Source organism: Pholis gunnellus (genome assembly GCF_910591455.1).
Source record: "Pholis gunnellus genome assembly, chromosome: 11".
Taxonomy (NCBI): domain Eukaryota; kingdom Metazoa; phylum Chordata; class Actinopteri; order Perciformes; family Pholidae; genus Pholis; species Pholis gunnellus.
Window position 1 is genome coordinate 3,834,219 of NC_136538.1, and position 26,145 is coordinate 3,860,363.

The window sequence follows — 26,145 nt, forward strand, 5'->3', positions numbered from 1 at the left end:
CTAGCCTGTTGCCTAGCAATGCGACTCAAAAGATATTAAACGCACCTCAGCGACCCTCAGACACGAGGGGTCGCAAATAAATATTGCTTTTTGCATTTAGGAATAAGAAGTAGTGAGAGTGAGGAGCTCCTGATGCTACATTATAATAATGTTGTTGTGTTGCAGCGGTGACTCCTCTGAGGAAGCAGCTGAACGCCAACATGCACCTGTGGTAAGACCATCGAGTAACTCCTGATCATAGCTATACACACTAGATTTGCTCTTGTCTAAATCTTGTCATTGTATTTAAAAAAAATCAACTGAATTTTGAATGTATTCAAGTTTGTGTTTCAAACATGAAGAGTTTAGTGGATTTCACACACACACACACACACACACACACGCTAGTAGATACGTTCATTGTTGGGATACATTGACTTTGAGCATATCGTTCAGTTCAGTTCCACTACACACACACACACACATACACAAGTACGTGTGTGTGTGTTTCACCACGGGCTTTTCATATTGTCTCGCTGTATGATACATCTGAGGAGAATCTCCCTCCAGTTTGAAGCAGCAGAGATGCTTTTTTTCTTTATATATATATACATATATAGCGATGGTGAGCGTCTCCTAATCATCCCCCAGTGTGTGTGCAGGCTCATTTGCATGTGGTTAATTAGTGTGTGAAGGAGCTGTCTGTGGTCTGCTGGCAGGAACCCGGACTCCGGCGTCTTGCTCAACCTCCGGGATGTTTTGGAGATCGAATTCCCGTCACCTGCCACCCACGAAAAATCTGTATGTGACACGCTTGCCCCCCTTTCCATTTCAAACATGTCCGTTCCCATCACGATTACCTCAAGGATGTGTGTGTGTGTGTGTGTGTGTGTGTGTGTGAACATCTATGCATGCATACTCCTGTTTGAGCTGCGAGTTATAAGGGGGCGGACATTCGCTATTGCTTATTTTTCTGTCCATTTCCATATTTTACTGTGTTTAGTGTTTTCCACGAGGTGGGCACAAATTCTCCTTTTAATTGGGTTGTTTACAGACAAGATCATTAGAATAACAAAGATGGAAGAATTCTATGCTCTATCAAATCGCTTTAATCACGCAAAGCCATTTATCTCTTCTTTTTTTATTGAAACCCCCCCCCCCACCCCCCCGTGGATGGGTTAAAAGATCGTTGTTTATCTGCTGTCGCCGCGGTGATTAATGCCTCAGCTTCATTAACATTCAGAGGAGTGCAGAAAAGTAGAGTTGACCAGATGTTGATTCTGTTTTACCTGCCACCCTCTCTCTTAATGGATCGCTCTAGAAAAAAAGCCAGGAGCTCCATTATGCCCAAAATGCAAACGAGTGAAAAGCGAGTCTGACGGAGGGAAAGTTTGGTCGTTCGGGTGACGTTTCACACCGAGCATCAACTGGGAGGCTGTTAACACTAACGGGCCTCCATGCTGAATATCTATTTCCTGTGTGTGTGTGTGTGCGTGCGTGTGTGTGCGTGTGTGTGTAGAGCTTCAGCGTTGAGTGTGGGATCTGTTACTCCTATCGCCTTGAAGCTGCCATCCCTGATCAGGTGTGCAATGACCCCCGCTGTGGCCAGCCCTTCCACCAGGCCTGTCTGTATGAGGTAGGTATGGACACATACACACACACACACACACACACACACGAACACACAGGGCTGTGTGAGGAGCATCGAGAGCTCCTTCCCCTCAGGAAGGCCTCTGTAGAACAGAAGGTTATGGAGCTGAACAGACGGGCGTCTTTCCGGTCGCTTCAGCTGGTAAAAGAACGTGCACGCTGTGGAGTCAGTCAGTCAGAGGGTGAGCTGTGGCTCTTTCACAAAGACGGGGCACTCTGGAGAGAAATCAAAGAATAAATCAAAGCAGCATACTTGAGATGTTGTGGCTCAAGCTCTGAAACCCGTTGACCCTACATATCCCATAATGGTCGACGCTCATCAGGGTCCAACAGTAGAATGTGGTCCCCTGTCACCCAATCACAGAACACGAGGCTGATTGGTTCGTTCCACTGAGGCGGGGTCATGGTCACATACTTCATGGGGGAGAATTACTCCTATAACTATTACTCTATTACTGAGAAAGCGCTGTACTGTATCGTGGTCGCCATAGTCGGTACCCGATCCGTCCCAGCTGAACGCTAACGTTAGCCTAGCTATGGAGCTAACCGGCCACAGCAGCTCGTTTCTGTTGGCGTAGTCCGACGGTGGGCTTCCCGATCCGAACAACGATATGGTCTCTAAAAGTACGTTTACTCTTTCTTCATTAAATTCACTTCTCAGCATCTTTGAGGCGAGAAGTCAGCTGTGTTCATTTAGAATATTGGTACGGATCGGGACAGTGTATGAAATATGGACGTGGTCTCCGTGACGTGGCCCAGAGCTTTCAGAAGCTCAAAGCTCATGTCACCTGTGACACATAGTGTGTTGATGTCAGCAGGGTTAATGAAGGTCTACAAACTAGCACTACTGTTAGTACTACTTCTAATGAAATGTAAACGGATCCTCATGTATCACATTGTTGGAGTGCCCCATTAGTTTTTATCCTATTTATTTTATTCATGGTATTTTCTAGAACTTTTTGTTGGTGCTCCTCTGGTAAACTTGGTTTAGTCAGTAAATCACATCATCAGCTGTTTGTCCACCTTTGATGTGATCAGTAGTTTGAGTACCAGAGCAAACCAATGTACGGCCCTGCAGTAACATACATTAATGCAAAGCTCGTTGTGTACATTGAGGCTGACGCTCTTCTCTTCTTCTCTTCCTTCAGTGGCTGCGAGCGCTCCCCTCCAGCCGGCAGAGCTTCAACGTTGTCTTCGGAGAGTGTCCTTACTGCAGCAAGGTGTGTGAGCCTCCACTGGCAGTCAATAGTTTCATTAATACGGAACCTTCTCTCTGCTGATAAAAGAGGAAGTACAGCAGGATACAGGAGACCTGTGCATGAGGGAGTCCAGTCACGAGATTTTATTCACAAAAAGCATAACAATCCATTTCACTCGAATTAAATACATTTATAAACTGAAGATTCTTCTTCCGTTTCAGCCCATTACGGTGAAGATGTCGGCCCAGCAGTCCTGAGACTGTTCAGCGGGATTTAAAAACACAGAGCAGCCAGGAACAGGAAGATGCTCACGAAGAGGAACCAGCACACCGGTCTGCTCCTCCGTGCGGGACCAGCTTCCTGTTCTGGACCTCCTCCACCAAAGCCATGTCTGTGTTCCCAGCAGAGGCAGCCGCGGCAATGCCATCCATGGCCGTTCTTGGCGGTCCAGAAGGGGTCCTGAAGAGAATCCTGGTTGTGCTGGTGGGGGGGTCTCTCCCTGTACTGTGATTGGTTCAGCAGAGTGTAGTTTTCTGTCAAATAGGGTAATTCAGGCTCTTTTGGAACATGCCTACTAATATACATACATACATACATACATATATACTGTGTACTGCTCTGGACCGTCTGTCTGAAGGTTTTAAATCCTCTTTATGAACAACAAAATAAAGTACCGGTCTTGGGTTTGGTGCCAGTTATTGATTCAGTGGTGCACAAGAAATCAAACCAGCAGCCTCACACCTGTTTGGGCTGAGCTCTGGGGCCCACCGGGGGGCCTCTCAGATAGCATGCAGCAATGGGTTTGGGTCTGGCCTCCTCCTCTTCATCCTCTTCTTCACTGTCTTCTCCATAAGCCACCGCAGGTCTGGGTCGCAATGACCTGCTGACAGCAGGCGACGCTCCACCTTCCTTCTGTGAGCCATCAGCAGAGACAGAAGGTTGATTATTGGTTCCATTGAGCTCAATGACAGCTTGTGTGTGTGCCCTGATGCTGCTGCCACTTTGTTCTACATGTTTTATTTCTACATGCTGTACTATGACTTTTTGTGACACACTACACTTTACATTTGTTCTCTTCAACAGATACACACACACACACTAGTGTTTCTGACCTGACCACACCAGACTGAATCACTACGCTGTGACTTTTTAAAATATGCCGTATTGTCACTTTTTCGACACGCTATACTACCTTATACAGCTTTGACTGATGCAGACTATGGCTTGTGACTTGGGAAATAAGTCCAGTTACTGTTTAACTTAGAATCACAGTTTAAAAACACTGCTTGTGGGTAACGGGGTAAGAGTGATCATCTCACAGATATTGGGCGGGGCGTGGGAACAGTGACGTGTTTCAGACCTTACCTGTTGTGACTGAGCTTTAGTGAGGGGCGGTCCTCTTACGTAGCGAATGTGCACAGGTTTAGACTTCACCTTCTCCTCTTCATCAGCCAGCTCTGTGGCCACAGCCTTGGCTCTGGAGGATCCTCTGGCTCGTCCCGTCTGTGGAGACGATGGTTTGGATGATTTTCATCTGCAGATTTCTGTCCGTCCTGCTTTCCCAACAACATTCATGCCCTTTCAACCACTAGCATTGTTACGCTGTACAGATTAGATAAGATTACACTAAAATAGTTTTTTTTGTTGGACTATTTCTTCTTAAATAAAACGACTACAATCAGCACATAGAAGAATAATATATGTATCCACACTAGTGGCAGATGAATGGCCTTTATCTCCGCTGACATTTACTCTCGGCGGTAAATGGCCACTTCTGTTTAACTAGGGATCAAACTGGCCGGCACTTTAGCATGGAAATGAAATGACACAAGGAGCGGAGAGGAAATCAGGAGCATAATTGGAGACACCCTGCGCCGCGGGAAAGTGTGTCATCAACTTCCTCAAATTGGGCCATTGAGAGGGCGCTCGCTGGGGCCCGAGCGGGTCAACAAGGGAACCTGGTGAATTTGAGGGGAATCACAGTCCTCCTCCAGCTTCAGACCTGGCTGACATACTCACTGGGGGGGGGGGGGGAGACAGGTTAACCCTCCCCTTTACTGCCGTCAGGTTTCTCCACTCTGGGGGTTAAGAGACTCAACAGAGGAAACGGCCGTCTTTGTGACCCACACTGAAGTTGTTGAGTGTTCACTGAAAAATATTCCACCTGAAATATTCCCCACTGACTGACTGCATTTATGTCAAAAATCAAATCAAATGCTTTGAGCTACTAATAAGTGTTCACACTTTCATCTCTCAGCTCCGTCTTACTTTTCTGCTCAGACTCTTGGGGGTGAAGTTGCACTTGTTGTTCCGGTGTTTCCCTGTGGACAGAGGTCTCTACAGACACCCTTGACCTCGTCACGTACTCACCTTCTCCCTGGTGGTGGGGGGGTCCCCTTCCGGCTCGCGTGGATCGAAGAAGTCAAGGCTTCCTGTGACCACGCTGGCCAACAGCTGTTTGAGGTGCTGGTAGTTTGGCGGATCTTTGTAGTCCAGAGTTTTCACATAAGTGAGGAAAGCAGCCACCTCGTCTGCAGACAGGAACAGAGTCAACGTGAACCTTCCACAAAACAAGTCAGATCCATCTGACCGTTATCTTTCCACCAAAGATGGCCGTGATTTTACTAACAGACGGACTTCTGACTTCAATAATGAAATGAGTTGGGGCAGTGCTTGAAGTGAAGGACGTGCCGTTGTCCCAGGACACAAAGATAGTGTCTGGGACAGCAGAGGAACTTGTGAAGTGATGAGAGTTAACTGGCATGGTTTATGACGAATAGTTTATAATAAAACTATATGATGTAGAATGTAAAAAAAAAAAGAACTTGCATATGGAACATTGGTTGTTAAGTGTTAGAGCGGCACGGTTCTGGACGCAGAGGAAAGAAAAGTGAAATAAGAGCCTGTTGAACCTGAAGGTGTCACAGTCCAGATAACACAGCGGCCAGCAATGGATCTCCCACAGAGGAGATGAGCCGTGTGCACAGCTATGGATATGCATTGTGTGTGTGTGTGCGTGTGTGTCATACACAACCACGATGCATCACACACTGGCCAGACGACGAGTATGACACATACTGCGGTACAACTTGTATCCACACACACACACACACACAGTTGATGCATACCCGGCTCTTATCTGTGGCGGGCAGCCGGGCCTCGTCAGCGGTACCAAACATACATCACACACAGGTGTGACCTCTCCTTATAAAGAGGGGAGATAAAAACACGCCCAACTTTGAAAGGCGTGTCAGCGGGACGGCTGTTACATTTGGTGCAAAGTTCTTCAGGAGCTTTTCTGTAACCGAGGGAGGGGAGTTTGATTCTGGTGGAAGGCTTCATGTGGTCCGGAGCGCCCTCATTCATCTCGGGAACCAACCCCACTGGACGACGTCGTGTTGGCCAATTAAACATCAAAACCTGGAACGAGCTCGTTCTCACGGTTGTCAAGATGGAGGATAAAGCGATTGTTGAGTGGACCCCCACCCACACGGCCCCTCTGTTTGGGCTGAACTGGTGTCACGTGTGAATGGTGAAGCAGGGGTCCATCTTCAGGGTCTTCCCACCTCAAGACCTCCCAACAGTTCAGGGGAACACAGCTGTGTGGAAAGCAGTGACGAGCAATGACTAAAGACTCGCTCACGTGGAGCGAGCGAACCAATCACAAGACTCCGCTGATGATGTATTTGAATATAATAGTGAAATAATAGTCCTATAACAGATCATGAAGAACATCATATTAATCAATCAGTGTAGAGTTGAGTTCCATCAACAGCAGAAGAACTTAACCTTCTACAACCATTTAACCCTCGTGTTAGCATCATTAGCATCGTGTTAGCATCATTGTGTTGGTGTTGTAGCTTGTCCCTTGACTGACTTTCAGATGGTAGATCATTCCAAAAGAACACTATTTTTTTTCCATTCTTCTTATATCTGGAAAACGTACCTGCATACAGGAATAATGAACGGCTGTTACCCATAAGCCCCGTGCATGTCACCCACTAACTGAATCAGTCTTGGCTCTGCCCTTTACTATGGATCTCACTTAGAAGAGCAGAAGATTAGACTCAGAGATTCTCCCTTCCTCCACGGCTCGTCGTCGTATTTCCAAATTCACAGTTTAGCGTAAGAAGTGTAAATGAGGTCCCGGGGCCCTGCTCACCTGTGCTGGCTCCTCTCACTGACAGATGCTGGACTGAGTCTGGCAGATTATCCATCAGCCTGAGAAGAGCAAGAGGAGACAGAAACCTTCTAAGAGATGGAGGTCAAGGGTGGGAAGAACAAGCTGAATCCAGGTCAAAGCAAACACTGTCCTACAGGGTGTTCATTAAAACAACGACAGCCAGTCCATTCATGTGTTGGAATTATTAGCATGAGAGTATTGTTACAACGTTCATTGCAATACAAAATTACAAAGAAAACTCCTGCAACTGGCTACCACCAGGCCTTGGGCATGAACGTCTTCTATCCGTTACAGTCACTACCTACCTGTCCTTGGCCTCCTGGACCTGAGTTGGGTTCTTGAGAATGTTATCCCAAGGCAGAGACCCACATAACCAGTGAAGAAGACAAAAACCCAAAATCTGGAGGTCGCCACGTCTAGATGGAGCTATAAAGAGACAAAAGGATACGACGGTCAGAAAATAACATCTAGTCTGCTCCACTGATATTCTATTCTCCATAAATTAGCCCTGACGCCATCAAAGACTGTAAAAGCTTTCAAACGTGTTGGCCAAAGCTCAGCATTTAGTTTTTTTGAGATGAAAAGAATAGTTCGTCACTAGTTAGTCTTTACAACAGATCTTTCTCCAGAGGAGCCACGGTTGGACAAAAGTTATGTTTGCAGAACTGGTTAAGATGAAGCAGATTTCTGTTTAAAATAAATGGATTCACCTCGTTTGGCCCAACAAGATGGACTGTGATAGGCTTAAAGAAGGCCGTCTGTTTGTATGGATGGAGCTGAGACACACTGAGATTAGACCGTGTAGAGTAGCGGGATGATTATGATGAGCCAGCCTCGCTAAGACAGAAAGCACTCTAACTGACCCTGTCGGCTATTTCTTCGTACAGCGGATTATTTTGGGAAACCAGGTGGCCTTGCAGGAACCCAACAAAAAAATAAATATTTCTCTCTCGCCATTATAGACCCCGACTGGTCGTAAAACACAGTAATGTCTGAGCACGTCACAGAAATCCACAATAGTGTACGTCTGACCCCTTTCTTTCTTGTGATACACACCGACAGTCACTACCAGAAACCATTTCAATGTTTAAACTTGAGAGATAGAGATTGACTATCAATAAGCAGGACTTCAGCCATGCTGTAGCCGGTCTGAACAGTTTAGTTTTGGTCGTTAGTAAGTAAACTAGATGATAGCAAAGTCACCACATTTCTCACAGTTCATCCTGGATGTTTGCACCACATTTCATGACAATCCATCAAATAGCTGCGAGACATTTGACTCTGTCCCAAAGAGTGACTTGCAGGTTTCAGGGAGTACTACTACATGATGTCTTTGTGTCTCCAAAGAGCTGGAGTCTGATGAATGAACGAGGTCCGTGGACTGGGAACTGGAGGGTTGTCGTAGTCCCTGCAAGGATCAAGCTGGTAGTGTGGACTGGTAGCTGGAGAGTTGCCAGCTGGCCTCCTGGGCACTGCCATTAAACCCTTGAGCAAGACACCAGAACCCATCCCATCCCAATACTAGGATGGGTCAGATGCAGAGGCACAGTTGTACGGTGTGCTGTGCTGTGCAATGTCTGACAACAGAGTTGATTTACATTTTTGACATGAATTATTTGACTCGAGTCGGTGTTGGTTGTACCGACCTCTGTAGCTACTCATCTCTGCTTACAGCTAGCTGCCCAAGGCTACGTTAGCTACTAGCATAGCACACCTGCATCTCTCTCCAGATGCATTGTGCGTAGTGACTAGCGATGGCTATCGCTAGGATTTGATCCATACTAGTACTGTTAACGATACTCTTATCGGTTCTTTTTGAATATTTTGTGAGAAGAAAAAAAAGACAATTAAAAACATTGCTTTATTATTCATATGTAAAAAAAAATAGTCTTTCTTGAACGGCAACAGCAGAAATGTTGAAATAACTCACTATTGTGGACTTTACTATTTCGATGGCAACAACAAATGTAAATTTGAGAAGATTCCTACAGGGAGGAGTACGTCATCATTATTATTATATAAAGATATATTTGGTCCTCTTCCTACAGTAAAGACACTATTATTGTTACGGTGTGGTCGTGGGACTAGCAGCTTCAAAATAAGGAACATTTGTGCAGATTGATGTTCTGCTTGTCACACGTTTCCTCTCTAGTGAGGGTTTTATTGTGTTCCGTGCATCTACTGGACGTTTCTTCTCTCTGCTCATGATGTGAGTCTCAGGCTGTACTGAGCTGGAGTCAGAGTAAAGCATGAAGACACAGAGACAGAGAGAGGAGCTTTGAGATGCTGCTTTGTGGAGATCTGTAACTTGTAAAGTACCGATAGCAGAACCATTAACTCCGGACCTTATTGATCCTCAGGGTGTTTACTACCGTCTTATCGCTTCTTGTTTAGAACCGGGTATCGCGGGGCATCCCTGGTAAAGGGAATAAAACAATTCATAGAATAAAACAGATAATAATTTGTTTGTTTTTTTATCCATAATTTGGTTCATGTCACTGTTTCGGCATTTCTTTCTTGCCATGTGGCACGTAAGTAAAGCAGTGACAAATTCTTCTTTCGTCTAAAATGAATTTAAGAGCTTTGAAGAACCACTGACACCTACGTATTTAATCATGAAGAGCACTGTAATCAGCTGTGCAAAGGCTTTCCACAAATAATAACCCAAAATCATTTCAAGGATTTGATCAGGAGGGCAGGTATAACAGAACGTAATATTAGGGAAGTAATGAAGACATGGGAAAGTGTGTGTACGATACCAGTGTGATGTCCCCTGTACTGAGACTTCTGAAGGAACAGGTCTAGAGTGTGTCTGCGTCTTATTATGAGCGTGTGATTGCAGGGGTCTACATTAATGCGTGCGGTCTATCAATACTTGTCGACCAAGTCCATCCAGAGGGGTGGAGCCCGGGGAGTTTTAGCAGCTCAATACTGTAACGGCTGCCACACGTCTCCGGAGAAATTACCTATCGACTGGCTCCATCAGAGGGGAGAAATGTCCTCCCTGAGCCACGGCCGGCATTGATCCTCCACAGCCAATAGGCTGCTCTAAACAACAAGCATGGTCACTGCCACACACAACCAGATTACATGGAATGAGTGGGAGGTAATCTGATTACACAGTAACAAAATGTGTATTATAAGTCATTTCAATTTCTTAGATTTGTTTATCCTGCTCATCAGAGCTGGGTCTTCAGCATGGGGACAGACCATCAAGACACACGGAGGAAATCACTTCAAGGAAATAAATGATGCAAGGTGTGCCTGAATACAAAATAAAAAAACTACGCCGGGGTTTAGCAAGGAACACTAAACCAGCGGGGGGGGGGGGGGGGGCTCGACAATCAATGAGGAAGATGAGAATAGCAGAGGGTGGGCCTTTGATAGGAGCCATGTTGGCTGCCATCACAAACCTCACGCGACTCAACGTTGAGGGTATAAAACCATGTGGGGCTTCAAAGAGATTTATTTTGGGTTAATATGGTTTGTCTACTTGTAGAGGTAGAACACAACACAACAGCTCTCACCAACTGTTGCTGTGTTAATGTGAAGTGGTAAGAAAACACTGATAGAGACCATGAGTTGTTTCTTTCATAAACATGGAACGGGCAGATAAAGGTGAACTCTGGTTTAGTTGATTACAATACATTTAAGTGTGGCAGACACTTCTGTCCACTTCCTTATTGAAACGTAGGACCGAATGCCAAAAGGAGACCAAATCATTCCAACCAACAGTCTCTGTCCAAAATGATTTTAGACGCAACACTTTTAGCTTTTATCCCGTTTGGTGCGCAACAGAAGACGTCAACGAAGTTTCATTAACTGACCAATAAGTCAACTGTTGACATGACAATGAAAACCAAGGAAAACCATGGAAGCAATTCACTGAACCTGGAACCATTTGAAGGTCATCTTCAGGCCAGCAGCACCATGAAGAGTCTGCCACCTCTACACATGAACACTACTGGTGTCAAACAGAATGCTCCCTCACCGCCAGGTGTCGCTTTAAATGTGACTCTTGTCATTCAATCACAACGGTGAACTGCACGCGCCAAGATCGGACCTTTCTCTCATCGGGATCCGATCAGCCAGACCACATGGCTCGCATTGAGTTTGGATCTCAGTGAGTTGTGGACAGCATGAAGGCACAATATAATCTATCAAACGTAGGTCTACACACACACACACACACACACACACACACACACACACACACACACACACACACACACACACACACACACACACACACACACACACACACACACACACACACACACACACACACACACACACAGGATCCTTGTTCAAAGCAAGCAAAGCACAGAAATGTCAGCGGTAGAACTAGACTTTCTGCACTAATAGCACCAAGTGTTATCTGTTAGGTCCAAATACGACACTTCCACTATCTGTTGCACTGATGGCAACAGTTAGGTCTGTTTGCCCTTGTGGGTGTAAAGCACGCATGAAGTCCTATTGTAAAAGATTGCACAGTACTCCATCACTGCTCAGAGGCTGTTAAAGGAGAATAAAGATGAAAAATACATGTGATACTGACTGGGGGGGGGGGGGGGGGTTGGACTCCCAGAGCGCCCTAATAGATTAACAATTAAAAAGATCAACGGCTACATTAAGCGGCGCTGCCCTCTGTGTGTGCTCTGGGCTGTTATCAAAGCTCAGAAAAGTGTTTTGTGCGCCTGCTCTTCTGTATTTAATGCCCTCATATGAGGAATGACACAGGACAGCAGAGATGTGCATTCACATGCACACTTAATTAGCCCTCCAGGGATGCTTGAAAAACGCACACATGCACGACAGATAAACACGCAGGGCCCCGCGCTCTGCTCACGCTGCAGACAGGAAGGTGAGGCGCGCTGGTGTTGTTGTTAATTATCTCCTATTGTTATTCAGTGTCACACTCTTAACCCTTCTGCTTCGCAGTCTTGTCGTTTGGAGGCGGTCTTCTGTCCGCCGGACGCCCACCGAATGGTGCTAATTACACCGTTTAGCTGGAGGTTCAGAGGCCGGCGTTAGCCGAACCTCACCATGGCAACCTGTCAACATCTTTGCTGGATCGCTGGCACCGGGTCGGAGTCTGGTCATAATCTCCATGCCCGCGTAGAGATGACAATATCCAGAAAGAGACATATTTGAACCCTTTTCTTCTTTCTCACACAGAGTTCACTGCGTCAGGCTTGCAGCACTCTTGTAGCTCAAATCAGAGCATTTGGTGGAAAGATGGGGGGGGGTCACACTTTCTACGACACCTGTGTCTATAATGCATAATAGATATACTTACCATGTGTTATAACCTGCTTATAGCACTGCATAATTATAGCTATAACAATCTTCACACATGAATCCTTTTATAATGACTTTAAGTATTATAATGCTCCATAATTGCTGGTCATTTTTGCAAGTATCCTGGTGTATTATAATTTATTATAATATAATAAATGAGTATAACGTTTTTGTAATGTATTACAATGTGATTATAAGCTAGGTGGTCATCGTTTGCTTTAAATAAATAAATCTCTTTCACCAAAGGTTGTAGAATAGGAGTGTCTTATAATCACGTTGTAATGCATTATGAAACATATTAGAATGTATTACATTTATGGGAATTATGATGCTCTGATGCAGTCAGTGAGTGACCAGCAATTATGAAGCATTAGAAGTCCTTACAAGATGCATTTTTTAAAGCATTATGAATATTTAGAAGTGCTTATGACTATAATTATAGAGATATGCTATAAGCAGAGTACAATGCATTCTTAGTTTGTTTATATAGCATGACAGACACACTGATGGATCGTGACTTGTACAATGTGTTCTCTCCCACTCTTTTCAAAATCATATTCAAATTGACATGACTTCCATTTGATAGTTGCTGCTGACAGGACATTTTCTGCCCGTGTTTAACTCATCGATCCGCGCTGATAGAAACACCACCGCGGCGATTAGGCAGTCTGAGCCGAAGCTAACTCACAATATCGAACCGGAGGGTACGGCGGAGCTGGTCGGCGGAGCGCTTGTGGAGGTTATCTGTGGCTCAAGCCTCCCTTTCCACTAGACATCAGAGCCCTTAATTAATGGGTGGATGAATACACGATGCAGGTTATGACTCCGGCTAATTAGGGAATTGTTAAACAGAGACGGTGCCGGGGAATTCAGCAGGGGGGCCGCGGACGGACAATCGATTGGTCAATGAAGAGAGGGAGCATGTAGGCAATTTGCCAGTTAATGTGTTCCCAATATCAGCCGAGGGCGGCGGGGCGGAGAGACCAGACTGCTTCACATGTATTGACTAACACAGACTGCAAAGGACAGAGCTTATGGTTGGGTTAATATAGATACTGTTAGAATACCTAAATACTGCTTTTTAGTCTTTCTACACTTACTGAAATCACACAAAATCAGGAGTCTGAGACACATCTTTGGGTTTCTTTGTCCTGTGGTTGTGTGTAGGTTTATTGCAGGGCATATCCACCACGACTCCGCAAGGAAACACCATCCAGAACCAGGAAGAATTTTATAAAAAGCAGGAACTTGGAGATTAAAGAATATAACTTTGGAAGTCACCTTCTTGTTTGGCTAACACAGACTGCTGAAGTTTCATATGAACTTTGGCTGAACTTCAGAATGCATTTTTGCACCAAAGGAAGATCTTGTCCTCAATGTTTTAGAGCAGGGGTCACTAATAGGCGGACCGCGGTCCGGACCCAGACGCTGTCCTATCCGGACCCGGACGTATAACTGATGGATAATTCAGAATTATACATGTTTGCGGAGCGCTTCTATTTTAACCTGCACAGCTTTTCTAGCCTTTACGGCACTCGGTTAGCAGTCCAGGAAACACACAGACCAATCACATGCATTGTAAATCATCTCACGTGATGCTACTCAGCCAATCGAATATCTGTATTCTGAAACGAGTGAGATTTGCACACAGACAGGAGAGACGGGGAGATAGAGAGCAGTGGGAGAAGTAACATGGCGTACTCTAAAAGAAGATAAGTGGACCACGAAAACAGAGCTTTAACAAAGAATGGACGGACTCTTATGTCTTCATTCTTCCTGCTGGCGCTACTAAACCACTCCGTCTCATATGTTCAGATACCGTGGCCGTTATTCAATGCGCCAATGTGAAACGCCACTATGAGACCAAACACACATGTTTACACCAAACATACCCACTCCAGTCAAGATGTTGACATGTGTCGAGGTTGTTATCATAAAGTTGACTGAGACAGTTATGACGTGAAATGGATTTAACAAAAGAGAAGAGAAAACTGAACTCCAGCCACACTTTCCTTTTCCATTTTCATTCATTTTTCTAAAATCAAGCACTTTCTTCAAAAGTTCTTTTTTGTGTATTTTATTTTTAGATGGAGCCTTTATTTTACTTGAAATGAGAAGAACATTTATTTATGTATTTCTATTCTTTATAATCCATCCAGTTAAATTTGAAAACTGAGAATAATAATTGTTAAAATATAATTGATGTGTACTTTCTAGATTTGATTTGACAGTTGTTGCCGACACAGAGACTACTGCTACTAGGGTTCTTGATATATTAGTGCTGGGCAAGTTAACGCGTTAGTATCGCGTCAACGCACTATTTAATTAACGGCGACAATTATATTATCACAGAGCGTCATCTTCTGTAACGTGAAATATTTCTGTACTGGACAGAAGGTGTCGTATACCAGCTAACAGCTTACCTGAGTGTTGTGTATGTGAGCAGTTTCTCTGCTCATGAATTGGAAGGCTTACCTACTCCTCTGTGGGCATCGAGGCTGGTGTATTCGATGGTTCCATTGTGACCCTTCTTGGGGTTCTCCTTGTATTCTTTGTGGACTCCATCAGGACAGTATCTGTAGGACAGGCCATAGTCTGCTAGATAGACCTACAGGACACACACACACACACACACACACACACACACACACACACACACACACACACACACACACACACACACACACACACACACACACACACACACACACACACACACACACACACACACACACCAAAGTGATTCAAGAAATAAAGGGAATTCAGAATTTGCACACAGTAGCATCGCCCGTGATTGCGTTATTATATATATATATATATATATATATATATATATAAGTGTGTATTCTGTAGAATGGAGCAGACCTCACAACACCTGGTCATTTCAGTCTCAGGACTACTTTTCAAGGAACTACATGTTTCTTCAGCTCATTTTTGCCTTTCCATAGAGGCCTAAAGACCTGGAGACTCACGAGGGCTGCTGGGGGTCAAAAGGTGAACAAACTCTGCAGCCTGCAGTGTTTCATCTAAAAATCTCAAATAAAAATAAACCCTTGTTTTGTCTCACTGCCACGTCATTTACTGCTGCGTAGTATTTACTGATGCACGTTGGATGTAGTGAATGAAATGCAGAGCAGAGAATCACGTGTTGAGTGTTTGATGCTTATGTATTTGTGCTTTGCGCAGCTCTCCTGTGGACTGACCTGTTTACGGTCTCTGTAATCAAGCATGAGGTTGGCAGCTTTAATGTCAGCATGGACATACTCATTCTCATGAATGTACTCCAGTACATCCACCTGGCACAGGCAGAAAACAGAGAATACACACACAAGAATCGTGATGAGGAGATTGTAATGATTTAGAAGTGAACGTCAGAGGTTTGTTCTGTTCAACTCATGGTTAAAGAGGGGTCATTATCAGACCAGATCCAGCTTCTTCATACAACAATCAATGAACATAGAACATGAAGATGATCTCACCAGTCCTCGACCAAGTTGGAGAACGACGGCTTTCTTCAGTCGACCACCGCTGCGCTCACAGATTTTCTGAAGGTCACTGCCCAGTCGGTCCATGGTCATGAAGCGATACCTGAGAGGAAGCGTAAGACATCAGAGGTCCACATCTTTTTCTTTTCCTAGTTCTGAATAACATCTCAGCTCCTAATTCCTGATATATAGATGTCTCTTTGGTTTGAGAGTATTGTTAAAAGAAGAACAAGTCTCACCGAGGTACCAAGCCTTACCGAGGAACCAAGCCTTACCAAGTACCAAGCCTTACCAAGTACCAAGCCTTACCAAGTACCAAGTCTTACCAAGTCTTACCAAGTACCAAGCCTTACCGAGGAACCAAGCCTTACCAAGTACCAAGTCTTACCAAGTACCAAGCCTTACCAAGTACCAAGTCTTACCAAGTCTTACCAAGTACCAAGTCTTACCGAGGAACCAAGCCTTACCAAGTACCAAGTCTTACCAAGTACCAAGCCTTACCAAGTACCAAGTCTTACCAAGCCTTACCAAGTACCAAGCCTTACCAAGTACCAAGCCTTACCAAGTACCAAGTCTTACCAAGTCTTACCAAGTACCAAGTCTTACCGAGGAACCAAGTCTTACCAAGTACCAAGCCTTACCAAGTACCAAGCCTTACCAAGTACCAAGCCTTACCAAGTACCAAGCCTTACCAAGTACCAAGTCTTACCAAGTACCAAGCCTTACCAAGTACCAAGTCTTACCAAGCCTTACCAAGTACCAAGCCTTACCAAGTACCAAGCCTTACCAAGTACCAAGTCTTACCAAGTCTTACCAAGTACCAAGTCTTACCGAGGAACCAAGTCTTACCAAGTACCAAGCCTTACCAAGTACCAAGTCTTACCAAGTACCAAGCCTTACCAAGTACCAAGTCTTACCAAGCCGTACCAAGCCTTACCAAGTACCAAGTCTTACCAAGTACCAAGTCTTACCAAGTACCAAGTCTTACCAAGTACCAAGTCTCACCGAGGTACCAAGTCTTACCAAGTACCAAGTCTTACCGAGGAACCAAGTCTTACCAAGTATCAAGTTAGGGCTGCACAATGAATCGAATTTTAATCGCGATCACGATTTTGGCTGCCGCGATTAAATGAGCATGATCGTCTATGATATTGACGTTTAAAATACAGTGACCTTCTGATTTCAAGTGTCCCATGGGGGGACACCGGAAGGGGCATGACTTCTCCTCTCTATTCAGATGTGCTGAGCAGATCACAATGCGTGCATTTACCCCTGATCCAAATGCTCCAGTCACAACAACATCCTCCACTTGAATACTGATGGCATCTTAAGATGCAATATATTAGAAACAAACCCATAATATAAAATGCAGAGGTTGTTTTTAAACTAAAAAGGGGGCAGATATGCATTATGGTCAACGTCTAATACCTGAGTTCATTATCTTCAGCGAGTCCTGATCCCCAGTACGTTGGGATTCCCAGGAAGTCCAGTTTCCTGCTTCGCTTCCATTTTTGCACTGGAACAAGATTAGAAGAAAGATAATTATATCAATGTGTACTTCACATTCAATTTCAACACTCCTGTGGAGTCTGAGAAGACTGAATAACAGGAGGCAAACCAACAACTACACTGCTCAAAAAAATTAAAGGAACAAACTTTTATCAGGGTATGGCATGGATTCAATTGCACTGCTCTGATAATGATCTGGTCAGGTAAGTAGCAGAGGGGGTTGTTAATCAGTTTGTTGATGGCATTAACAACAGGTGCACTAGAGGGGCAACAATGAGACGACCCCCAAAACAGGACTGGTTTTGGCATCCTTTCGTTCCTAAGACATTAAACTGTCCATATCAGTATAGATATCCAACATCATTTTTTTTCACATTGAGATCTGATGTGTTTTCAAAGTGTTCCTTTCATTTTTTTCAGCAGTGTATATTAAACACAAAACCAAAATGGTGGTATTGAGAAAGAAGGGAACCCCTGGTACCTGGGACTGCTTAGTTGTTCTGATAATCAGTCTGAAGGGGATGATGACAACTAGATGAACTTTTGTTGTTACTTATCGCAACTAGTCTAATCATTCCCTATGTTCGACCCCCAGTCTAACACTCTCCTTTTCCAAAAAAAGTCTGAATAAATGCCCCTAAAAAGTTTTGTCCAGAATACCAATTTGTCCTTGTAAGTGTAATAATGCATGCGTGCAAATATCAATCTTACAGTCTTGAGGTACACACAACTGCAAACACACACCCAGAAGCCCCCAGACAAAGCAGTGAGCCTGGCTCATGGCAGCCGGCCTGACTGGCTCTCAACCAGGCTGGCAGGTGGTCAGGGGCTCAGCGGAGGCCCGGGCATCATTACGTGTGAGTGGCTCCCTCTCTCCACCGCCTCTCCAAACGAAGGCGTTGGAGTGTTCAGACAAGCAGCAGAGAGGGTGGGGGGTGGGGGGTAACTGCCACTGAGGTGCATGTTTGCTTTGGCTTAATATTAATTACTGTGCTGCGGGCGGCAAAGCCTCTGTGTCTGCGGCCACTTCATCAGTCAAACGTGCTCGTGCTCCAGCGAGCTGCCGGGACGCTGGACGGGCGGTGCTACTCACTGTTCTCTGGTTTGGCTGCCCTCTGGTAGAACTTGAGCTCCGAGAACAGGGGGCCGTTCTCCTGGGACTCCTGCACATGAAGGCACACGTTATGAACAGATTCATTATCACGGGTTAAAGAAGCACCAGTCTAGGAGAAAATGTCCAAAACATGCCTTAGCACACATCACAAATTGGGGTTGTGAGAGACATTGGTGTCCTAAATAATAAGCAGTACATAAAAAGCGGTTGTGGATTGTACAGGATTTCACCTGAGAGGAGCAGCTGAGAGGGGAGGACAGGAGAGAAAAGAAGAAAGAGAGAAGGGTGGTGAAGGGAGAAGAGGAGAGGAAAATGGAGGAGAGGAAAGAAGGAGGAGAAGAGAGGAAAGAAGAGGTTAAGGGAGGAGAGGAAAATGGAGGAGAGGAGAGGTTAAGGGAGGAGAGGAGAGAAGGAAGAGAAGGGAGGAGAGGAGAGAAGGAAGGAGACACCATTGGAAGATCTATCTTGATACAAAGATGGAGGATAGTACACATGCACAGATAGTTTTGTCAGTCTGTCAGATCCTCTCACAGAGACTAGAGGAACAGGGTTCCATATAAAGATACATAATTGTTATAATATTACCGTGTTAACAATGTTTGATAATACAACAGTGTGGTCACGGAAGTCAATTTATTATGTTCGATAAATTTGAATTTCCCAAAATCTTGAGAGGCCGCATATGTAGGCTGGACATTGCTGAGCATAAAAGTACTTCATGTACTTCATGTACTTCATGTACTTCTACTCCAGGAGTCCTTTAGGTGCTGACAGAGAGAGACGGACTCAAACAGCTGGATTGGATATCGGTAAAAATGGGATTAAATTATTTGTTTGTATACTATTTACATTATATACTGGAATTTAAATGTTTGTTTAGGTTTTGCACTGAAACGGTTTGAATGAGTACACATGGATTGTAATTCCTGTTTTTTTTAAACAAGCCTGATGTTGCTTAGCACATAACGATCCTATATATATATATATATATATATATATATATATATATATACACACACAGTACCAGTCAAAGGTTTGGACACACCTTCTCATTCAATGGTTTTCCTTTCTTTCTTTCTTTCTTTCTTTCTTTCTTTCTTTCTTTCTTTCTTTCTTTCTTCATTGTAGATTAATATTGAAGACATCAAAACTATGAAGGACCACATATGGAATTATGTGGTAAACAAAAAAATGTTCAAGAACTTTGAATGTATCCTCAAGTGCAGTCGTGAAAACCATCAAACGCTATGATGGAAGTGGCTCTCACGAGGACCGCCCCAGGACAGGAAGACCGAGAGTTACCTCTGCTGCCGAGGATACGTTCATCAGTTAGCAGCCTCACAAACCGCAAATGAACAGCACCTCAGAGCAGAGCCCACATAAATGCTGCTCAGAGTTCAAGTAGCAGACACATCTCAACATCAACTGTTCAGAGGAGACTGCGTGAATCAGGCCTTCGTGGTCAAATTGCTGCAAAGAAGCCACTACTGAGGAAGAACAACAAGAAGAAGAGACTTGCTTGGGCCAAGAAACACAAGGACATCAAACCAGTGAAATCTGTACTTTGGTCTGATGACCAAATTTGAGATTTTTGGTTCCGTCTTCGTAAGACGCAGAGAAGGTGAGCAGATGGTCTCTACATGTGTGGTTCCCACCGTGAAGCATGGAGGAGGAGGGGTGATGGTGTAGGGCTGCTTTGCTGGCGATTTATTCAAAATTCAAGGCCTACTTAACCAGCATGGCTACCACAGCATTCTGCAGCGACGTGCCATCCCATCTGGTTTGGGCTTAGTGGGACCAGCATTTGTATTTCAACAGGACAATGAGCCCAAACACACCTCCAGGCTATGTGAGGGCTGTTTCACCAAGAAGGAAGAGTGATGGAGTGCTGCGTCAAGTGATGCATCCATGCACCCTAGCCCTAGCTTAGGATGCTCTACTTCCCCTCAACAGAAGCGCATGTGCCAAAGAGAGGAGAGACCATTGCACTAATTAACGTTCCATTTTGCTGTGTCGTCCAAACTTCATTTTGATCATCTGTTGCAATTTTCTCACAGTGACGTTTAACTAGGTCACGTGATGTTTGATGAGGAAACGTCACTGTGCCATGAACACTACTTACATGCGTACAGCTGATTTCTGCTTCCAGGAAAGAGTGCAGTAAGAGCATCTTGCAGTATATACTCATATTTCAAAAAAAGCATCAAGTTGCAGATGGATGAGCTGTCTGTGTGCAGCCCAGATGTACTCACCACTTTTATGACAAAGTCAGTGTCTGCAGCAACAGGTCTGTCCACATCATGGGAGGCTTTGGGACAACAGGAGACAGAGTAGAAAGTTGTGATACAGTTAAGTTTTAACTGCTGGACTACATCAGGCTCTGTGGATTGCTTTTTTGTAACTGTAACCAAAACCAGGAAGAAATGAACAAGCCACTGTATAGAGCACTAATGGATATGTTAAATGTTCAGTTATTGCAAATTGAAAAGGTCTGAGATTAGAGGGGTAAGGAGCTGTTATAAAACAAATGACAAGTTGGAGAGTTGAAAGTCTTGTTGCAATCTGATCTGTGAGCAGCTTTCACAACCAAGAGGAAAAGCGATCAATCAGAGAAGTGTGTGTGTGTGTGTGTCTGACAGAAAGAGAGTGAGTTGTTCTGTGACTGTGTATAGAGTGTTGTGTCTGGGTTCATTACCGAGATAGATCAGCCCACAGCCACCTCGACCAATCATCCTGCCCAGCCTCCACTTCTTCTTCTCACTGTCCGTCAGTATGAACCCCTCTGGTAGCGGTTTGGGTAACGCCCTCTTTTTTGGCGGTGCCATGACAACTTAGAATGTTTCAGAAAGTATCTGTAAGAACAATTTAGGAAAATATTTGTATATACTAGGGGGGGAAAAGCAAATCAGATTAACATGACTTTTTCTGAGGTGGCTGTGATCCCAAACCACTCAGACAAAGTTCTCTCACTCCATCAGTCTAAAGTGAAAGTAAGCGGTAAAGTTGCATTGCCCTGTATATATATATATATATATATACACATAGCACTGAAAAAGAATAATCGTCCATACCACGTAACGCCTAATCACTTAAGTGCAAACACTTGTTTGGACACAGTTTGTGATGATTCGGTTACAAGAAGGTGCAAGATCATTTCGATTGCCTCTCTTCAGCTCTCAACATGTCGGCGGCAGGCGGGCGCCTCGTAGCTAACGGTGCTAATAGCGCTAACATTGTTGACCTGAGGGGGGACCTGAGGGGGAACCAGAGGGTGGGGTTTTTGGACAGTGGTCGGTCACTGTCAGCCGTAACCGTATGAGAGCAGTGTATATTACATCAATGTACTCTGATTACTATTAGAACATCTGTGGAATGCTGCAATGTAGAAACACACTTTAAACCCTCTCTACCAGGGCTGAACAAGCTGCACGTCCAGTCCTGCACTAAAGAGGAGATGCTTTTTCATTCATTGAACCCTCTCTTGGGTTCAATGAATTAACACACTATTCTTGATAAATCCCTAAAGTAGTATAAAAGTGATTTTGAAATAACCTGGCTTATCTGTGCATACTTTTTTATATATTGACATTTTAATAAAGGCATTATACTCTTTCTTCTTAGTGTTTTTGTACAACGTTGTGTGTGATGACCTGAACTGTGCCAACAGTGAGAGTAACGTACTATTAAAGTGTGTGAAATGTTCTGCCTATGATAACTTTGTAGTACTAATACTAGCTTTAGAATAAATACATATTGTCATGTTCATATTGCAGATATCAGGGCTCTATTAGTTTGAACTAAATACATGAAATAGGTTCTGCACTACACGTCGTGTATCGTTCTACCTGACGCCAGCAGAACGTTTAGCTAAAGCAACGTTCGCTAACTTAGTAAGAGTCTTTAACGTCTTACGACGTGAACCGTGAGATACAATACGAACCGACCTCCGAAGGAACTCCAGCCGTACAGTCTCGTTACGCCGTCAGTTGAGTCTTTAGTGTAGAAATGTATCGATAGACTGTCCTAATTATTAATACTTTACAGCGAATGGTAGCCTTCTCCCTGAACTGTTTAAAACAGAAACAGAAACAAAGCGTCACTTCCGGAAACTTGTCCCGCCCTCCCCGCCGCACAGCCAATAACATGCAAGAAGAAAGTTTCTCAACAACTCACTAGCCAATAGGGAAACATGTCATGCACTCGTGAAAGGTCCCGTGGCTGTAGTCTACATTGGAGGAATTAAACGCTATCCCTGGATTATTAATGTCAAATCATGGCTTTATTCAAAACCTCCGCCACAGTGAGGAAAAAATACAGATCCTGTAATTCATTATGAGTTACTATCTCAAAATAATAACTTACTATCTCATAATTATGACTTAGCATCTCATAATAATGAGATAGTGACTTAGATGAGATAGTATCTCATTATTATGAGATAGTGATTTAGCATCTCATAATAATGACTTAGTGACTGAGGGCGGGGCGTAACCAAGCAGGGTTGTGGTTTAACAAGGGACCCTGTCAACCCTGTAAGCCTGTTAGTTTCAGTCTTTTAAATATCAGATCCCTAAATAATAAGTCGTTTTTAGAGACTGTAGTTCTCTAATTGAAGCACTGACTCTGTGTCGCGTTTGCATCGGGTCGTGGCAGCGAAGGGGTGCTCTGCTGGATACTGGAGGTGCTTGTCATGGGGAGGTTAAGTGGTTTTGGGACTGCGGTGTTCATTGGTGGTGGCACTTTGTGTTGGATTTGAGGAGACCGCTTGTGGCATTGGTTGTGTTGAGCTATTTGGGTTGTTTATTGGGAGTAGTTGGGGTTTTTAGATTTTGCGGATGGACCTGATTTGCGGTGGGGGTTGAAGCATTTTGAGTGCAACTGTATATGTGTGTATGTATGTGTGTTGTGTGTGTTTATGTATATATGCAGTATATATGTATATGTGTGTATATGTATATTTGTATACAGTATGTGTGTGTATGTATGTATGTGTATATATACAGTCAGGGCCATAGGTATTTGGACTATGACACCATTTTTCTAATTTTGCTTATTTACACAACTCCAATGGATTTTAAACTAATCAGTCAAGATGTGGTTGAAGTGTAGACTTTCAGCTTTAATTACAGCCACTTTTACATAGTCATCCACATTTTCAGAGGCTCAAAAGTAATTGGACAAACTAACATAATTGTGAATATAATCATTATTTGTAATACTTGGAGGAAAGTCCTTTGGTCTTGGGTTCTCAATCAGAGATTTCTGATATCTCTTTGCGTTTACAAGCTATGGACCAATACACATCTTAAGGGCATGGCTTATATATCAATATACATAACTTCTCAACCATTTGTCCTAAAATCACCAAATTTGCAGCATATGTGCACATTGCATCCTGTAACATACCCTGACATTTTAATTTCAGTCAACCACTAGGGGGTGCTACAGTAAACCCGCCATGTTGTGCTTTTTTGTCACTTTTCGCAGTTTTCAATCTTTGTACTTTAACGAACTCAGAATTTATGGAATCAACCTCAAATATGGTCAGGATGCTCTTCAGACCTTTGTGATGAAAAGTTATCAAACTCATGAGTTTTCATGGAAGAACCTTGATTATTCAATCTGCAAAAAATTACATATGCATGATGCTACTTCAAGCCTGAGCATACACCAATGACAACATTTTCAATAACTCATAGCGCCACCTACTGGCAAAAGGAAATGTTACATTTTATACTTTTATTTACTCCTTCTAGACAGTTGACCAAATCAGTCTCAAATTTGGTAAGGAAAGCCTGAACACATTGATAATGCATCATCGTGAATATTGAGTTTTTGTTTAACGCTGTTGCCGTGGCAACGCATCATTCGCCATGAAAAAGAAGCTTCACAAACTTGATAACACTCATGGCCTGAGGATGTCTACAAGCTAATTTTCACTAATACTCATAGCGCCACCTGCTGGCGAAAGGAAATCTGCATTTTGTGATAAACACCATCCGATTTACATGACTTTTACACAATGTGGTTTACATTTGATATAGAGCTACATAATGCATGTTTACACGTGTTCTGTAGCGCCAGGCAGCGGATACATGAAGCATTGGACTATTTGCAAAGCATCATTTCCAGCATCAGGCGGTCCAATGCGGGAATAAAAACGTCTCACTCGCGGATGCGCTGTCCGACGGTCGCGGACGTTCTCGGACGCGCAGACCGGAGTCCTGCCGGCACCCCCGATGTGCGGGAGGATGCGAGGGCCCGTTCCTTGCTGCTCGCAGCTTTAATTATTATTATTATCCATTGATTTGCATAATATGCTGTGTATTCACATCTGTATCTTCATCTCCAACACGCATGATAATTTGTTCATATTTTGGTGCAAGTTTTTCCCTGGTATCCAAAGGTGTTCTTCAAAAATATTGTATGTTACGTCAAATTCCATTTAATAACTGGTGTAAAATCATTGATATAATTGTCACGATTCTCAGCATAATAGGTTTTCTCAGTGTCATGATCCCTAAATTCAGTCAAGTTGCCACAGTGTGAAGTGATGGCATTGGGTTCTGCTCTACAGTAGTTTCAAGAGCATAAAGGCAGCTCTGAAAAGGCATGATTTAACCTGTTAAAATGAAATTATTTTCATTAAAGAACATATCAACGAAACATCAATAAACCCCTCAAAGAAATCTCACACAAACCATTTGAATATCAACTAAGCTACAGAGGCTGTGCTTTTTATCGATCACTGTCATTTTATTCTCTGAGCACAATAAATACTGTTTACAGCCAGGCTGTGTCCTTCACTCATAATATGAAGTCTGCCCCTGCATAGAAATGTATTCATTTGTTTCATTATTCAGTAATATTCCAAATACATTTTTCATTTAAAGGCAACATTATTCCCTACCATTGAAACGGCGGGTCACCCTGCTTCACAAAGCGTATCATTCCCATGAAACAAACTCATTAGTAGGTTGTAACATCTTAAAATGGTCTAAATGCTTTTTTTCAGAGGAATTTACAATCTGCCAATAGTGAAATTCTGGGTGTTTCTTAATGTCTTGTCTTGATGTTATAGGTAACTTCAGTTTTAAAAAGATACCCTGCTGTGTATCAGCCTTGTGAAACGTTATCAGACTGCTGTGGGTTTCATCCATACCTCCCACCTTGTCCATCCAATACTCCAAATAGTCAATAAGGGCAGCAATGTGCAGTAAAATGAAAGTAGAGGCAGGGGATTCTGACGTGGGACTGGGCCCTCAAAGCTGCCTCTTGTATGCTACTTACTCACACGAATCGATAGCAGTTTGTTTTCGGGGATTGAGTCGTCCCCGTTGTAACCCAGCTTGATCTCCGTTTTGCCGTACAACACGGTCAATACCGTGCCTGGCTAATGAACATGGGCCGCAGGAACAAGAATGCAGCGCTGGAACCGGCGGTGGGCACGAACCAGCGCATTTCTCTCCACTCATTCGCTCCCAATCAAGCTTGTTTTATTCCGATGAAAGGAGAGGAGGAAAATGCCCTTCTTTTGTTGCTCCTGTTCGGCGTGCACCTGCAGTGAGCCAATCGATCTCCAGGCACCCTCAGGGCCTAATTTAAGACTCAAGGATTCTGCGTCGAAGGGAAGAAAAATAAAAACATCACTGGTTGAACATGAGACAGTGATAAGGAAATTTGTGGGGAAAGTAAGTCTGCTTTGGATTGAAAGATCGGATTGGT

At 43.8% G+C, this 26,145-nt stretch overlaps 2 protein-coding genes across 4 annotated transcripts in view; one reads left to right on the top strand and one right to left on the bottom strand.

The window, feature by feature from the left end:
• The window catches only part of fancl (FA complementation group L), a 20,720-nt gene extending 17,532 nt beyond the window's left edge, over positions 1 to 3,188 (top strand). For both annotated transcript variants that reach the window (XM_079168412.1, XM_079168413.1), the window contains 5 exons: positions 166 to 211; positions 699 to 780; positions 1,499 to 1,615; positions 2,778 to 2,849; positions 3,050 to 3,188. In XM_079168412.1, coding sequence (XP_079024538.1) covers positions 166 to 211; positions 699 to 780; positions 1,499 to 1,615; positions 2,778 to 2,849; positions 3,050 to 3,085 — 353 coding nt within the window. In that variant the 3' untranslated portion in view covers positions 3,086 to 3,188. The remainder of the gene's footprint in view (positions 1 to 165; positions 212 to 698; positions 781 to 1,498; positions 1,616 to 2,777; positions 2,850 to 3,049) is intronic.
• Positions 2,963 to 22,504, bottom strand: vrk2 (VRK serine/threonine kinase 2). Of its 2 annotated transcripts, none has more exons than XM_079168410.1 (14): positions 22,365 to 22,504; positions 21,116 to 21,272; positions 20,673 to 20,728; positions 18,400 to 18,469; positions 17,226 to 17,313; positions 15,792 to 15,900; positions 15,516 to 15,608; positions 14,788 to 14,920; positions 7,317 to 7,437; positions 6,991 to 7,049; positions 5,199 to 5,359; positions 4,194 to 4,331; positions 3,570 to 3,740; positions 2,963 to 3,332 (listed from the first exon to the last, which is right to left on the bottom strand). In XM_079168410.1, the coding sequence occupies exons 2-14, from the start codon at positions 21,243 to 21,245 to the stop codon at positions 3,102 to 3,104; spliced, it is 1,560 nt and encodes a 519-aa protein (XP_079024536.1). In that variant the 5' UTR covers positions 21,246 to 21,272; positions 22,365 to 22,504; the 3' UTR covers positions 2,963 to 3,101. The 2 variants fall into 2 exon arrangements, with proteins under 2 accessions (XP_079024536.1, XP_079024537.1); XM_079168411.1 differs by having other exon boundaries at positions 3,189 to 3,361.
• Positions 22,505 to 26,145: the final 3,641 nt, after the last annotated feature.

Coding starts and splice junctions, on each gene's coding strand:
- vrk2 (XM_079168410.1), bottom strand. CDS start 21,245: ATGGCACCGCCAAAAAAGAGGGCGTTACCCAAACCGCTACCAGAGGGG. Junction 14,921..15,515: donor ATTACAGAGACCGTAAACAG/GTCAGTCCACAG, acceptor TGTGTCCTGTAG/GTCTATCTAGCAGACTATGG. Junction 3,741..4,193: donor CTAAAGCTCAGTCACAACAG/GTAAGGTCTGAA, acceptor GATGGCTCACAG/AAGGAAGGTGGAGCGTCGCC.